This window comes from Ictalurus furcatus, chromosome 6, assembly GCF_023375685.1.
Source record: "Ictalurus furcatus strain D&B chromosome 6, Billie_1.0, whole genome shotgun sequence".
NCBI classification, from domain to species: Eukaryota; Metazoa; Chordata; class Actinopteri; order Siluriformes; family Ictaluridae; genus Ictalurus; species Ictalurus furcatus.
In genome coordinates, this window is record NC_071260.1 from 5885299 (window position 1) to 5903195 (window position 17897).

A 17897-nucleotide genomic window follows, 5' to 3' on the forward strand; every position below is an offset into this window, starting at 1 on the left:
CACCCACGTCTCAACATGTACTGTGGCTAGCTACATTAACTAGCAGCTGTTCTTAATGATTATAGTAGCTAGTGCTTTAAATGAACAATTCTCTGTTTGGAGTAATATTAATGAATAAATTGAGCTTCATTCAGTGACATACATCAGAACTCGTATCTCCATATTTCGTCATTTTTAATTTTTTTTTCATAAATCAATGCAATTGGTCTCCCTTTACATCTGTCTGTGTGTTTTACAAACATTTTAACCAATGAAATGTCTTAAATAAGCTTGTGACTAAATCTTGTAACTCCATTGGATCCTCAAACGGTCTGTTAAACCTCATAGCTTCACCCCACCTCCATCATGAATGAAGTGCCGCAGCAGTCTGAGTATTCTCAGTCTTCTGTCACCGCAAATACCCTCTTACAACCACACTAATTAGTACATTCTGTTCCCAAAAGTCATTAGAAATGAGCATTTAAGTGCTTTATTAATTTTTAAAAAATCTTTTTGTGGGAGCATGCCACTGAACCCCCTAGCATTTCAGCATCCCCCCCCAAGTTCAAAATTGCTCCTACACCCCTGAGCAGCTTATTGCGCTCGGACCGTCAAATAAATACAGGCATCATGTCAAAATGCAGGTCTGGCCAAGTATTCTTGCAAACACAGGCGGTTATTTCTTAAGTGTATGTAAACAGTTGGGGGAAAAATCAGAGGTGTGTCAGTACAGTTTGGATCTGTGTATTAGGTCTTAAAGTGACAGAAGTCTAATAAACCTGCTGCTGTCTGTGTCATTAATGTTAATCAAACAAAAGACAAAGAGAAAATAACTCACTCACTCATTTGACTGAATAACTTCAGTAAATTTAATAAGAATCACTGTATGTGTCATACAGTGAAGTCTCTTTTATTTTTACATTTAATTGCTTTATTCAATTTCTGTAGTATTTTTTACTTGAACACTACTGATAGACCTACCTGAGAAAACGTATTGTTATTGTGATATAAGATTGTAGTCTTATCGCCCGCCCCTAAACATTAGTATTTGGTGGCTCCAGTCTTGAATTTCACATACAATGTGAAATGTACTTCTTAATGTAGTAAATATAATAAACCCTGCTGATAGGGATTTTTTTTTTCTTTTCATTTTAGGAATTAAAATGAATAAAGTTACAAGAACAGATATGTGTTCAGAAATTAGTTTGTTGTGATTCATAGACAGATTAAAAGCAGTAATAAAGCATTAAGTTTGTTGTTATGACATGCTGCTAAATGTAACTCTGTACTCTCTCTCTCAGATGGCTGTGGGGGAGACGCATCAAATCACTGAAATGTAATTCGAACTGGAGGACACAATATAGTCTGATACAATGACAAAACAGGTTCATTTGTATTTTCATACAGTTGTAATATAATAAATATTCTACATATTCCTCTATATCCCTTTTTTCTTTGAAACCATTTTTGATAGGAAACTAGTTGAGGTGCTGACATGAAATAAAAATATTAAATGCCAATGGTAAGATATAATAGTGGTATTTTTTGTTACATTTATGTTGCCATTGGTTTGTGAAGGCGAGATGAAGAAGGTAGAACCACTTGGGGTCTTTGGTGGGACTTATTTGGATGATTTTCCCCTTACGTGTCCGCCATTCTCCCTATTATCGTGGTTCTCGTCTTTATCTTCCTATTCAGCCCCTGTATTTGTGCCTGTATTCATCGTAGTATCACCTCGGTTCAAGAATCTGTAACTACAGCTCTTTTTAGCTCTACTCTAGCTGGCCATTCCAATCCTGGTTACTACCCTGAGGTGATCCATTCGGCCTGATTGACATTTACATTCATAACCATGATGCCACGGTCTCAGCGGGCTCAGATGTGTTCTCGCAGACATATCATGACTTTTCTGTGGAAGGGTGATGTTAACCTATGACTTAAAGAATTTCTTTTGGGTTATTCTGTGCTACGCTAGAATAAAAGAGGGAAATGAAGGAGATTCTCTTATATCATGTACTCTCTTATATTATGAACTGCTATCAAGACACCTTGGATACGGGAAATACTGGGTTATAGTTTCTGTTTGGGTATTAAGGGATTTCCATGTTGTAATGCTGGGATAAGGATCAATCACTTAATTACCTCTTCTGATAAGCTGATCAACTGCCATTCTTTATCTTAGTTGACACATGTATTTTCATACCTTGAGAGACTTATTTTTGTGGTATGACTGTGTGTGTGGCGTAACTGTCTGAATCTGTCTAGCACCTTGCACAAGTAGAAACCGCCCACGCACTGCTGTTTATCTATGTGTATAAATACTCCTGTTCTGCACGAATAAACTCAGATATCTCTGTGAACAGCATGTGTCAGTGTGTGTTCATTCAGACTCTCCAGGCCTGAACGCTCTGTGGTCAACCACACTTTCTCGCTCATAGCACAGAACTAAGAGTTAAGAGAAGTAAAGGCTGAAGGCTGACGGAGGACGACTAAAAGACATAACCTGAGATACTTTTTATCCAACAGTTTACAATTGCAATTTCAAATCTTTTTTCAATTTAATTACTTTCTGGACTCGGCCGGACTCAACTCAGACTCAGCCGTTAAGGACTCTGACATAAGTCTAGCTCGGCCCCTTTTGGACTTGGACTTGGATTTAATTGGTTAAGGAATTGGTTTCGACACGAACTCAACAAAGGTGAACTCCGATCCAACACTAGTTTCAGCATAACCATATGACAGACAACAGCTTAAAAAAGTTGAGGAATGTGTAAAGGACATTAGACGTTGGATGCTTATTAATTTTTTTTTTTTTTTTGCTAAATTCTGATAAAACAGAAGTACTTCTACTAGGACCACATGCAGTTAGAAGTAAGCTATCTGATTACATGGCTACTCTGGATGGTCTTTCTGTTTCATGTGCAACAGTAAAATATATATATATTGTGGCGACAGGCCGGTAGCCGGCGCACAGGAAACAAAGATCGCCCCTCCCGCGACTGCAGCAGTGACGCAGAAGAGACAGTTCCGCTTCAGCGCCACCAAATGTTTTGGACGGCCAGAGAGCACGTGGCGGCGGGGTCAGGGCCGCCGACACACCCACGGCTCGTGGATGGTGCACCATGTGGAACAATTCCACCATCCAGCAAGCGAGAGGAGAGTATAAAAGGGCGATATTCCACTCGCAGAAGGAGAGAAGTATCTCCGAACATGTGTGCGAATCTCTGGCATGTTTTATACATTTTTGTCGCGCGTGCATGTCTGCTAATCGCTGTTGTGTGTTTTTTCTGGGTTTCAGGTGACTCCGATGCGAGTGACGGCTCCGCCCTGCCCCCTTGGCTGTAACCTCACCCTCACCGCCCGATCGCCCTTCAACCCACACCCACACCCACACACACACACACGCACCCACGCTATATGTGTGTGTGTGTGTATATATATATATATATATATATATATATACACACACATATGCATTAGTATAACATGTTATTTGTAACAATACATTTTAAAATCACATTTGCTATACCTAACTTTCTAATTGCTAAACAGACAAAACGTCAATGTAAAGAAGGTGGATATATTCAGAAGTCTGTATTTTTAATGTGTTTTAAAGACATCTTGCAAAAGGGGGGCCTCGCTCAAATGTTAATGCAATTTGGGGGGCCTTTCCCTGGAAAAGTTTGGGAACCCCTGCTCTACTGAACACCACTCCACCCCCTTTGCAATTTTTGCACATCTCTTTCTTTCTTAAACAGCTACTACAGCACTGTAAAAAAAAAACAACAAAAAAACAACAAAAACAAAACCCCACTGTGTTGTCTACCTGCATTTTTGCTGCTATTGTATTTATAAAATATTACATTTTTATTTTTGTCACTACTAAACTTTCTACCTGGCTGTTACCCCAATAACTGCTATGTCCATATATGGTATATGTACGTTTATCTGCTGAATACTCTCTCATAGTATGTTATGTTTACATGCACAGCATTTCGGTTATATTGTTATATCTTTTTGTAGTACCTGTTATATCTGACTCTTCCATAGTAAAACTGTGTACTGGTCACTTACTGTGCCTACTGTCCTGTCTTAGTACAACCACAATTCCAAAAAAGTTGGGACAGTATGAAAAAAGAAAAAGGGTCATTTGAAAATTCAATTCACCCTGTGCTATATTGAAAACAGATTATTAACACATTATTTGATGTTTTACTTTGTGAATTTAACATTTTTTTTTTAATAAATATACACGCATTTCAAATTGATGACTGCAACACTTATTAAGCGTTTGGGCACTGAAGGTTAAGTTTAGCAAGTGGAATTTTCCCCCATTAATCCATTAGGTATTTCTTCAGCTGCGCAATTGTACAAGGCCTCCATTGCCTTATTTTGTGCTTCATAATGCGCCCCACTTTCTCAATCAGAGATGGATCAGGACTGCACGCAGGCCATGCTAGCACCCGCACTCTCTGCTTGCGCAACCATGCGCTTATAATCCATGTAGAATGTGGTTTGGTGTTGTCCTGCTCTGGATGGCGGCATATGTTGCTCCAAAATGTGCACATATCCTTCTGCATTAAAGGTGCCCTCACAGATGTGCAAGTTACCCATGCCATGGGCACTGACATGCCCCCATACCATGACAGACACTGGCTTTTGGACCTGACGCTGGTGTATGGCTTCTGCTTTGCATAGTAAAGCTTTAACTTGCACCTGTGGATGCAGCGGCAAATGGAGTCGACTGACAAAGGTTTACCAAAGTATTCCCGAGCCCATGTCAGGATATCCATTACAGACTCATGACGGTTTTTAAGACCGTGATGTCTGAGGGATCGGAGATCACACACATTCAGAAGTGGTTTTCGGCCTTGCCCTTTACGCACCGAGATTTGACCAGATTCCTTGAATCTTTTAATTATATTGTGCACTGTAGAAGGTGAAACGCCCAAAATCCTACCGATTTGTCTTTGGGGAATGTTGTTCTCAAAGTGTTGGATTATTCACTGACGCATCTGTTGGCAGATTGCCGAGACTTGACCCATCCTTGCTCTTGAAGGACTAGGCCTTTTTTGGAGGCTACTTATGTACTCTGATTAGACGATTACCTCACCTGTTTCACATCACCTTCTTATTTCAACTTGTCACATCACTATTAGTCCTAAATTGCCCGTCCTAACTTTTTTGGAACGTGTTGCATGCATCAATTTCAAAATAAACGTTTACCTTAAAAAAACTATGCAGTTGATTAGGTAAAACATAAAATACCTTGTCTTTATACATTTTTTTTTTGTTTAAATACAAGTCAAAGTACATTTACAAATCTCTCCACTTTGTTTTTATTAGCACTTTCCATACTGTCCCAACTTTTTCGGAATTGGGGTTGTAATAACTGTACTGTCTTGTGTCATTTGCACACATTTGCACACATGCACTTTATATAAAAATGTGTAGGTCTTATCTCGTTCTATGTGGTCTCATGTACAGTCATGTGAAAAAATAAGTACACCCCATGGAAATTGTTGACTTTTTTAAACATATTTGGACAAGAAAACATTTAATCACCTTTGAAACTGTGCCTATTAATAAAGTTTATATACTTGAACAAACCACAAGGAAAATGAGCTTTTTCAATCATTTATTCAACAGAAATATCAATAGATGTGATATTCTTCTGTGGAAAAAGTAAGTACACCCTTGGCCTCAGAAGCTAGTATCGCTAGAACCCTTTCACAGAAATAACTTCTTTTAGACATTTTGCATAATTGTCCACCAGTCTCTGACATCGGCTTGCTGGAATTTTAGACCACTGTCCATGCAATATTCTTTCATTTGCAAGATGTTTGAGGGTTTTCTTGCATGTACTGCCCGTTTCAAATCCCCCCACAACATTTCAATGGAATTCAAATCCGAGCTTTGACTCGGCCATTCCATAACCCTCCATTTCTTTTTTTGAGCCATTCCTTGGTGGATTTGCTAGTGTGCTTATGACCATTATCCTGTTGAAAAGTACAGTTTCGGTTCAACTTCAACTTTTGTACAGGATGATCAGTGTAAATTGTTATTATTTTGTTTAAAGATATTTTTGTTTCCATTTAGTACTGTGCTTCAGATGCTAAATAAGATACTTACATGTCTCCCAGAAAACAAAATACTAACAATTTACACTGATCATCCTGTTCAAAGGTTTATGTCCCCCTGGCTCTTAATGTATCGTGTAACCTTCTTGAACGTTTACAACTTTTGTAATAGTCGTGTACGAGTCCCTCAGTCGTCCTCAGTGTGAAAAGGTGTATCTCAACATCATATAGCCGCTGTTGGAAAGGGGTCAAATATGCAGATGAAGCTGGAAAAGCAAAGAATGTACAGAACCTGGAGGATTTTTCTGAAGAACACTGGATTAACTAACACAAAACATCTGTTATGTGAAATAGCTTATTCAGGACAGTACTAAATAAAAAATAACATGGGATTTTTATTATCCCTCTTGTTTTGTTAACAGGTAAATATGAGCAAAGAAGGCTATGAAAAATTGTCTTTATTGTTTAAACTTTTGATCTTTTTTTTTAAATTTTTTTAATTTTTTTTACAAAAATACTCTGCTCTCATGTATATCAAACAACTACAAACAAAACAGGTTTATCCAAAACAAAAATATATCTTTGTTAAATATAGGTGTACAACAATTATTGGCACCCCTATGACTTCATATGAGAAAAATACATTTGAAGTAGAGCTGCAACAACTAATCGATAAAATCAGTAGTAATCAAATATGAAAATCGTTGTCAACAAATTGATTAATTATCGATTAATTGGTCTGCACGCAGTATGGGGCACATTTACTCATTGCGTTACTTCTGTTCCAAAAAGACACATCAGAGAGTACAGACCAATCTTTTGTCCTATTGACATACTATATACTTACACTATTCACTCTACCGTCCAGTGTATGAATTTTAAAAATGGAACACGAGTGTTTTTTTTTTTACTAACCCGGAAGTATAAGCTGTTTCCCAGATGATGGCACACTTTGATCATACTGTTTTAGACATTACAGATCTTACTCGCACTCCCACAGTTTTTCACCACGACTAAACTGAGTGAGGAGCAACGCGACCTCATTACTAATAGATCACTTTCGTTATAAAAAAACAACAGACCTTACACTGCAAGCGCGCAAATACAGCATATAATGTCACAAACCATAAGGTTTAGTGAAAGTGAGATTATTATTCATTTAGGACTGTAGTTTCAGGGGTTTGTGCATCCATGCAAAAAAATTATTCATAAATACTATTATATAATATAAACTATGAAAAATGGTATTAAAAATCTTAATCAATTAATTGGCCGATTAATCGACTATGAAAATAATCATTAGTTGTAGCCCTAATTTGAAGTATATTCCCATTGATATTTAAAAATTTTTTAGTACAACTTGCTCACTAGGAACAAGAAAATGTTCAACCATGACTTCCTGTTTCACAGGGGTATAAATATGAGGTAACACATGGGCCAAATTCCCTTAGTCATTCATAACAATGGGTAAGACCAAGGAATATAGCTGTGATGTGTGGTATATATATTTTGCTCATATGAATTCATAGGGGTGCCAATAATTGTGGCACACATATATTAAACAAAGATATTTTTTGGATAAACCTGTTTTGTTTGCAATTGTTTGATATCCATGAATGACAGCAGAGTATTTTTGTGAATTGTTTTAACAAAAGCTCAAAAGGTTACACAGTAGACAATTTGAACAATACTTAATAAATATGTACAAAGAACCAGAAGTACAAACGATGTACTTTTAGCTGCGCATCACCTTAAGCAGGAAAAGCACATGCATATTTATTTTATTTTCCTTTACAAGCTTTACACTGCACCAAGTGAAGAACATCTTTTATAACTAGAGAACATTTAGCAAAATGTAGAAAATTCTCACCCTATTTTTAAACAATTGAACCACAGGATATATTCCAGTTTTCAATTATTCAACTCAAAATCTGTAAACAACTCATTGTGCATCTTGGAAGGAATACATAAAAGAGGACTGAAGCTGGGCAAGATTAATGATGTTACAACTTTCAAAACCATCGCATATTTCAGGCCTTGGTTCAGTGCCTTAGGACTTCGTGGTTACACTCATTTCTGTCTGGATATCCAAGTCCTGCCTCAAGCAGGACTATGTTTAATAACACAGTGTTACAAATGTAAGGTGTACTGACTGACTATTCAACCAAACTGACTGAATGGTGAAGAACTATGTGTATCCATGCCATTAAATTCTCATTGGCTGTCTGTTCTAACCTCTGAATTTCTTTCGATGTCTTGTCGTAAGCTCATTCTTTCTTGAGAAATATACAGACAATCTCTGTGTGGAAATGGGCATTTGCAATCAAGAGGCTGTTCAGACTTCTTAATGCACTGCCCAGCTCTCCATTTCGATGTCCTGTTTGATTAAAAATTCACATAATTTCTTAGATTAAAGTGAAACTGTGTGTTGGAGTTGACAAATTGTGCTTAAATATAGAATTATGTGACTTACAAAAGCTGAAAGAATAAAAAGATAAAAGGCTTTTATAAGTGTCCAAGTTCTTGATTTGTGAATTAAAACAACAGTAAATCAAGGTTTGCATTTGTTTTAACATGCTCAGTCATGCTTATGCTCAGTATTAACAACAGTTGGTTTAAATTCTCCATGAGACAAGCTGAATTTTAAGCCCTGTGGTCTGTTCTCACCTGCAATTACACGCTCAACAAGTTCCATGGTGACCTCGGAGAACATATTCTCCATTCTCTCAATGAAGGACCGCTTCTCCAAGGCCACGGAGAAAACCTGACACACCTGCTGGATCATCTTAACTACCCAGTTCATGCAGTAACCATCCTCCTCACTCACCTGGTACAGTGACAATGTTCTGTATTATTAAAAAACTTATTCAGAGATTTCTAGACAATGTACTTTTTACTCTTAACAGAATTTAAACGTACAAACTGACATACATTTTAAATAATCAAAAACAAATCTTAAAACAGACACTTTCATATACTTTTCAGGTACGGTTTAAGAAAGATCATTCCATTTCTGTGTTAATTTTTCCCCTCATTTTTTATGTGGATAAAATGTTTAAATGTTGTGCACATATCAAAACTATATGAAGCAATATATTTCACTAATCTGATAATGTCTCCAAAAGTAACGAATTAAAGCACGTTCAATAAGTTATTTCACGGCTTTTGAGAGCACTTTTCAGTTGTGGGTAGCATTTCTGCCTCATAGTTTCATGGTCCCTAGGCTTGGATGGTGCATGTTCTCGCCATGTAGGTGGGTTTCCCCCAGTTTCTCTGTTTTCCTCCCACTGCTCATAAACATGTAAGTAGGTAGACTGGCTATGCTAACTTGCCCCTGAGGTGTGAATAAGTGTGTGAATGTGTGCGCATAATGCCCAGTGATGGACTGGCATCCCATTCAGAGTGCATTCGACCAGCTCTGGATCCAGTGTTGCCAGGACTTGCTCTGGATCCAAAGAGACCCTGATCAGGATAAAGCAGAAACTGAAGATGATTGGATGGATGAATGGATGGAAATCCACTGTATGATTTACATGTGACATCATGAGAGTAACTTGTAAAAGGTGGGGCTCTCCCATAGCTAAACAGTATCAGAAGGAGCAGTAAAAGAGTTGAAAGAGGCATTGGAGAAGCTGGAACAGTGCTCACGTGAGCCTGTCATAGCAAACACCCCCATTTTTAAATAGAAAAATGAGTTAGACAGCTGCCTGTAGTGCATTTTTTGCGAGACTGCAGGCTGGCTGAATGGGTAATAATGCACTGATACCTGAAAAAGCTCTTAAAACTGTCTTTAAAACTCTCTGAAGACAGCAGTGGAAAAAGGAAGTCACCATGTAAGAAAAGACTTGGTCTGTTAAAATAGACAGACCCAGGTGGCAAATAATTTGTTAACAACATATGGGAGACAGTTGGCTGAAAAAAGTAGGAAAGCCAAATCCAGAGTGATATGTTTTTCCTGCTAGGCCTGTGGAACAGAATTGAAGAAAAACCTTAGTATAATGTGTTATTGGGTCAAGTGGTCCAATAACAATTCCAAAGTTGGTTGCTTGACCGTTTTAAATTTTTCCAAAAAATTTTTTTTTGGAGTGATTACCTCTATGTACTGGCATTGCAAAACCGCCAGTCTATCATGTTGGTACATTTGGTGTGGAGTTTTTTCTCCTGTGATAAAAGCAGTAAGTGACTACTGTAGAAACAACACCACAGCTCTGTTTATGACATTCATTTGTAACATCCAACTGAACACTGTACTTCAAATGTGTGGATACAATCTACTCACGCATACCAAGTATACAGTACACCTGTACAAACATGATAGATCAGTTTGGTTCTTCAAATCTGGCCCTCATGGTCCACTGTCCTGCAGAGTTTACCTCCAACCTCAAACTCACAATTTTTACAGCAGGATGCTACCATAGAGAATTTATTTCTGTGATAATTTCAGGTTCGTATCTGGTGCCCCACCAGAGATATTCAACCCGAAAGTGAGGGGAATTTTAAAGAATTGCACTTTCTTGCCCCATAAAAAAAATGTCTCAAACCTGAAATGTTCTGCATGTACACTATACCTGCCTATGTACCCTCTAAAAAATTTAAGACTGAGACTCGAACCTTTCAATAAATTGACCCTAAAAGTGGAACTGTGGGAAATTTTGAGCATTACATTTGGACTAAAGTTCTAAGTCTAAGGAACGAGAATTTGCAAAATGTTTATATACATACCTTGTAATGTGCTCTAGAGATCAGTTTCTGTTCTAAGGAGCTAAGCCCATCCTGAGCCGAGATATTGCGGTTTTCATAAACAGCTGTATAACCAAAATTTGTTGTGTGCTATGACACAAAGATGGCCATAATAGTTAAACCAAGTAAAGTAAATTAATAAAATACTGGTGATTTTGCAATACCAATAGATAGAGGTAATCACTCAAATAAATTAGAAAAATTAAAAACAGTCAAGCAACTTGCATTCACTTGAGTGAATGGCCCTATTTCAATAAACCCAGCCGATAAGTCAAGTGAAAGAAGGAGGAGTCAAAGGAGGGAGTCAAAGGAGGGAGTCAAAGGATGTCAAAAATGACTTGTGATGAGTGTATATACAGCATCATCAGGGTTGAGTTGTAACAGACTACAAGTGTTATGTATTCAGAATCCAAAAAAAAGGAACCATATTCAGCCCTGGGTACATTTGAAACACCTACACCAATCAGCCATAACATTAAAGCCACCTGCCTAATATTGTGTAGGTCCCCCTTGTGCCACCAAAACAGTTCTGACCTGTTGAGGCATGGACTCAACAAGACCTCTGAAGGTGTGCTGTGGAATCTGGCATGAAGATGTTATCAGCAGATCATTTAAGTCCTGTAAGTTGCGTGGTGGGGCCACCATGGATCAGACTTGTTTGTCCAGCACATCCCACAGATGCTCAATCGGATTGAGATCTGGAGAATTTGGAGGCCAAGTCAACACCTTGAACACTTTATCATGCTCCTCAAACCATTCCTGAACAACTGCAGTGTAGCAGGGCGCATTATCCTGCTGGAACAGGCCACTGCCATTAGGGAATACTATTTCCATGAACGAGTGTACTTGGTCTGCAGCATGTGGTAGATGTGTCAAAGTAACCTCAGTGTATGTGTCAATGTAACATCCACATGAATGCCAGGACCCAAGGAGTCCCAGCAGAACATTGCCCAGACCATTACACTGCCTCGGCCAGCTTGCCTTCTTTCCATAGTGCTTCCTAGTGTCATCTCTTCCCCAGGTAAGCAATGCACACGCACCTGGCTGTTCACATAAAAGAAAATGTGATTCATCAGACAAAGCCACCGTCATCCATTGTGCCATGATCCAGTTCTGATGCTCACAGTGGTGGCTCAGTTGTTAAGACATTGGGCTACTGCTCGGAAGGCTATGAGTCCAAACCCCAGCACTGCCAAGCTGCCACTGTTGGGCCCTTGTATATTCAGACTACAGATATTTTAGAAAATTTTGTTAGCATAGTTTTCCTCCTCAATCTCAGATTCAGTGCTATTCTTGACACAATGGTGGAGTAAGGGCATTGCATTGTGAGCATTATGAATACAGAATACTGGTCCTAAAATCTAAAACATGGGACTTCTCAAAATGAATCTGTTGTCCAGTGAAATGTTTTTGCAAACTCAGAAAAGCCAACCAGCTTGATCATTTGTAACACATAAGAAGGGAGGTAAATTTACACAAATTTCCATGATCAACTGTCATTTAAATTAATGATCAATTAATTGTTTAATCACTAACCTTACTACTGCAAGATGCATCTACTGCAGTGGCATATAGCCAACGGCATGACAGGGTGTGCAAATGCCACTCAAAACGCCAGCTTCCTCACCCAGATGAAAAGCGTTTTTTTTTTTTAACTCTAAATAATATTGTTGGTTGTGTAGTTTCATATCCTGTCATGGAGACTGCTGGATGCACTTTTTTCAAATGGTATACCATGGTGCTCGTGTTGTATTGTATTTTAAAACACAATCACAATGTTTGCAATTAACGTTATCACCATAAAATGATCCCAAATGTAACTACAGCTGCTTGCTTTATTTTTCATTGTGTGTCTGCTGCATGTTTTGCACATGAGCTGGCACGCGCCTCAAAACTACACACTCTAATGATGACCTCGCTTAATTGACCATTGATAAGTTTTATCTATTAAATTATTAATGACAATTAATGGATCGTCAATTAATCATTAGCATCCCTGCAAGGAAGTGTGAAAAAGGTCTATTAAATAACCATAGTATAGCCTATATATTATTTTTGTGCATTTAATGATGGGTTAAAAATACTCATGTTTTCTACTTTTCAAAACTACTGACTGCAGAACTGGCATGTATGCGTCAATAGCAAGTAAAGTAATAAAGATTTATTAATTTGAAGTCATTGTTAACCCACCTCCTCTTTTTTGAAAACCAAATTATGGTCACCCTATCCATCTGGACACATCAAAACATATTCCTCCTACAAGCAGTGTTAACCAATCCAAGGTGTCTAAATTTATTATACAATACTCAATATCAAATGTATGTGAATGTGATGGAATTGTCTAGTGTTGTCAATCCATGTTTGTTTTTTATTTAAATCTACAAATAATAAACAAGTAATTAAAAAACTCACTATTTAGAGGGGCTTAACATAACATACAGCAAGCTACCAATCCAAAACACTGCACGAAATAAGACAAAAAATACCTAACACACATAATTCTTCCAACTGTGCTATTAAATATGTATTCTAAAAGTAATCTTAATAATTTACCATTAAGGGGTAATATACCCTTTTTAAAGGATCGCTGATCAAGCCTACCACCACAGTGTCATCTGCAAACTTAATTATGGAGTTGAAGCCATGAACAGGTACACAGTGTGGGTGAACAGAGAGTAGAGGGGAGGGTTAAGCACACAGCTCCATGGAATGGCTGTTCAGTTAAAGGGTAGAGCCTGTCAAGCCTAACTGACTGTGGTCTGTTAGTAAGGAAGTCCAGGGTGCGATTACAGAGGGAAATGTTGATGCCAAGGTTAGTGAGCTTGGAGATCAGCTTGGATGGGTTGATTGTGTTAAAAGTTGAGATAAATAGCATCCTAATGTAGAAGTTGCTCTTATTCGAGAAGGCCATGGTGATGGCATCCTCTGTTGATCTGTTGGGGCAGTAAGCAAACTGAGTATCCAGTATCCAGTGTTAAGGTCAGGCAGGGAAAGGATCAGCCTCAAAGAAATTGTTACTGTAGAGCCCTGCAAGAGTGTCAGTGTCAGGTCAACGGGTGGGAACTCAGCTTTGATGGGAGGTTCTGTATTTCCCTGGTTGTAACTAGCATAGAAGGTGTGAGCTCTTCAAGGGTGGAGGAATCACTCATCGATGTGTGATTGACAGGGAAGTGATGATTGGTTTGCAATCTGTGAGGGTTTCAATGCCTTGCGACATGAGTAGAGAGTCAGAGTTTTCCTCCATCTGCAGTTTACGTTCAAATTTGGATTTCATTAGTCCCCTTCTCAGGTTGAGGGCATGAGGGCCCCTCAGTAGGAGGAGAATCTCCTTGTTCAGCCATGGCTTCTGTTTGGGCAATGTTTTAATTCTCTTACAGGTAGTGATTGTGTCAACATACCTGTTGATGTGGTCCAGGACAGAGTTATATATAGGTGCATATATCAATGTCCATGTGAGAGACCAGGGTGGCCTTAGAAGCAAATTTTGTTCCATTCTGTGTGCTGAAACTGGTGCTGTAGTGAAGATTTTGCTCCCTCTAGCCACAGTTTTACAGTTTTCACTGAGGGCTTCACATGCTTGATGATGGGGGTGTACTTGGGAAGTAGAGGCAGACATGGGTGATCAGATTTCCCAAGGTGGAGGAGGAGAAAGGCTCTGTAGGCTTCAGTAATGTTGGGGTAAACATATCCAGGGTGTAGTTTCCTCTCATGGAGAGATAATGCAGAACAAACGGTCTCAGTTACAATAGTGTCTGTATACCAAGCCTTGTTTACAAAGATGCAACCTCCCCCAGCTTTTCCTTTACCGGTGTTCACAACTGTTCTGTCAGCCCTGAAGATGTTAAGTCCCTCTGGTTTAATTGTGTTATTTGGCATGTTACTGCTGAGCCACGTTTCAATGAAAATCATAATGTTGCATTCCATAAGCATTTTCTGTGTAATTCAAAGATATAGTTTGTCTATCTTGTTTGCCAAAGACCGTATGTTGATGAGGAATGTTGGTCATTGAGGGTTTAGTTGTAGACTAGCCGCAGTCCACCCCATTTACTTCATCTTTGTTTATGGTCTCAACACCGGTGCTTAGCACTACCTGTCAGACTGGCTGGCTTACTCGAGCATGGTGTCCTGGCTGTCTCTGGTGGTAGTTGATAGTAAAGTCAACACTGGTGTCTAAAGCAACATCTGTGGAGCAAAACTTTATGTCCAGTGAGTGCTTGTTGGCTGTATGACTGAACTTGTCAGGGAGAGACACACTAATTTGCTAAATCTGGTGAGACACTGAACCTTGTGTTGTGCACACACCACCATCTTGGTCAAAAACGTCTGGCCATTTGTGTGTTAAGAAAGACTTTGCCTAGGCAAAATTGTTTGCATGACACTGGTGGCTCAGTTCAAATCTTGGTACCACCAAGATGTCATTTTGGGCCTTTTGAGCATAACCTATAACCTTCTTTTGCTCAGTGGCATTGTAAGACACATTAGATAAAACCATCTGCCAAAGTTAATATCTTCATAACTAAATAAAAAGTCCAGTCTCCACTAGTATGAGACACTCAACATGACATGTAAAACACGCACAGACAAGTAGAAAAGCCTGGACAAGTTTACCTTCTAAAACTATATTTTAATGATCACTGAATATACTGTTATTGTTGTTAGGACAAAAATCCATGTCTTAAATTTGTGTTACACAGCTTTAAAACATTTCTTACAAAACAGATGTATTTCTTACCAGAATAAGAAAAATCAGGAGTCTGGAGATCTCAAAGAGTCTTCCATTGATAGCCTTGCTAGCTAGCACACTGTAGCAGATATTGTTCCCACACAGGATGAGCAGACGTGCCACGTTCTCCATATGCCATGGCTGTGGCATTACTAACAAATACATATAAACAAAAAAAATGGATTTTTCTGCAAACACATGTTAAAAACTGAATAGATAATACAATTCTGCTCTCCATGATTATAATTTAATACCCATGATCTCATTTATGATGGCAAGAACTGTGTTAGTGCTCCAGCTTTTGTTATCTGTGTTTCCATAGAGGAGCATGATTGCCTTGGCCAAATCCCACAGAGCACCATGCACAAGTGCACCATCCCGCACATCCTGCCAGCCTAGCTTCCCTGAGGAAGACAAGCAATAAGATTAAAAAATGCAGATTGCATTTTATAGATTACATTTTGTGTGCAAATGTAATGTCAAACTGGTACAACTGTTCCTTTTCAAAGGGAACTCAACGTTGCGTGAGCTTCACGCTGTGGGAAGCGCTCTCGCATGTAACCAGTATCTGAAGTAGGTGTGAAATCACGCCTATTTATAGGCCTGCTGTGGTAAGGTGACGTGGCAATTTCATGTTTCGCATCACTATAAAACAGCACCTGTGAACTGCGTCATCAGCCTTATTATGTTCAGTGAAAGACTGCATGTCAGTCGTGTAAAAAAATATAAAAAAGACTTAATTTCCTGTCTATTTAAAAAAAAAAAATCTCTTTACTTTTCTGTCCCTTTAAAAAAATAAAGAAAGAAAAGTATGATTCAGAGAGAGTTCAGGAGTTGTGCCACGCCTCCCATTTCATTATGAGGTAGGGGTGGGGGTGGGGTCAGGGGGGAGGCGACACACTTTCTGTGTGAAATGTCTGGGAGTGGAGCATGCCACAGAGACCCTTGATGGGGCTGACTGCACGCACTGTCAACACTTGCAAGCGGCTCACGGCTTGCTCTTATCTCAGCCGAAGGGAGTTGGGTTAAGGAGCCTCACGGATCTGGGCCAGCCGTTCAGGTCCTGGGGATCTGATATGGACCTAGAGGAAGATCTGAAGAGGAGCGCTGCTCCATCTCTCGCCCTGCCTTCCAGATGCGATTCTCCTCCGGATTTTGGAGCTCCTGTCGCGAATCCTCCTTCTGGTATGGAAAGGCAACCCACCCTCTCTGCCAGAGGGGGGAACCATTTCACTAAAAACGGAGAGCGGCTCTCAATCATATAAAGAGCTGCTTTAAGTGATTACTAGGGCTGTAGAGAAACTTAATCTAGATTGGCCCAGGGAAGAGGAAGTGGCTCATAGCAGGCTGGATGAGCGCTATCTCCAAAATGAATATAAGTCTCCCTCACATCACAGAATACTCCCCTTTCTCCCAGAAGTGCATGATGAAATATCGCACTTCTGTGGAAAACCATACACTAGCTGTGTTTATAACCCTGCTATGTCGGATTATTCGGCCATTGTGGGGAATGAACAGCACAGGTATTTGACTATGCCGAAAGTGGAGGAGGCACTTGCAAGCTATCTCTCTCCATCGATGGAAGGAAATTTTGGGGACTGGCTTTGCGATCCACGCCATGTAAGGCCACCTCGGCGTTGGTTGGCAACGCCTATGGGACAGCGGGTCTCGCTTGTGGGTCACTGCATACACTGGCAGTGTTGCAGGCCTAACAATCAGACCTGCTGAGTGAGCTCGACAGCGGGGAGGGAACTGGGCCCGAGGATGCCATGGATTTGTTTCTTCTGGCGACCAAGCAAACAGCCCATCATATAGGCCGTTCAATGGGTAGCTTGGTTGCAGTGGAGAGGCACCTATGGCTCAACCTTTCTGGGATGGGGATAAGGATAAGGTCTCCCTGCTGGACGCCCCAATTCAACTGTGGCCTTTTTGGCGGTGCGGTTAAAACCATAAAACCAGGTTTTGCAAGACAAAACAGCAGCATTCAGCCAGTTCCTTCCCTGTCGTGACGAGTTAGCCAAGGCGTCCATAAGTGGAGCCCGGGCTAGCACTAATGCAAAAGAGGCACAGAAGGCGAGTGTGATGGCCTGCCTTCCCCCATGGAGAGCCAGGGGGATCAGGCAGCCATAGTCACAGCCTGCTAGTAGGCCTGATCTGAGAATCATCATACAGTGAGGGAAAGAAGTATTTGATCCCCTGCTGATTTTGTACGTTTGCCCACTGACAAAGAAATGATCAGTCTATAATTTTAATGGTAGGTTTATTTGAACAGTGAGAGACAGAATAACAACAAGAAAATCCAGAAAAACGCATGCCAAAAATGTTATAAATTGATTTGCATTTTAATGAGGGAAATAAGTATTTGACCCCCTCTC

The 17897-nt window shown here is 39.6% G+C and overlaps 1 protein-coding gene across 1 annotated transcript in view; it reads right to left on the reverse strand.

Moving 5' to 3' along the window:
• Positions 1-7885: 7885 nt before the first annotated feature.
• LOC128608531 (F-box only protein 47-like) overlaps positions 7886-17897 on the reverse strand; it is a 29744-nt gene continuing 19732 nt past the window's right edge. The window contains exons 8-11 of the mRNA XM_053626317.1: positions 15777-15926; positions 15532-15674; positions 8693-8886; positions 7886-8399 (exon numbers count right to left, since the gene is read on the reverse strand). Coding sequence (XP_053482292.1) covers positions 8327-8399; positions 8693-8886; positions 15532-15674; positions 15777-15926 — 560 coding nt within the window. The 3' untranslated portion in view covers positions 7886-8326. The remainder of the gene's footprint in view (positions 8400-8692; positions 8887-15531; positions 15675-15776; positions 15927-17897) is intronic.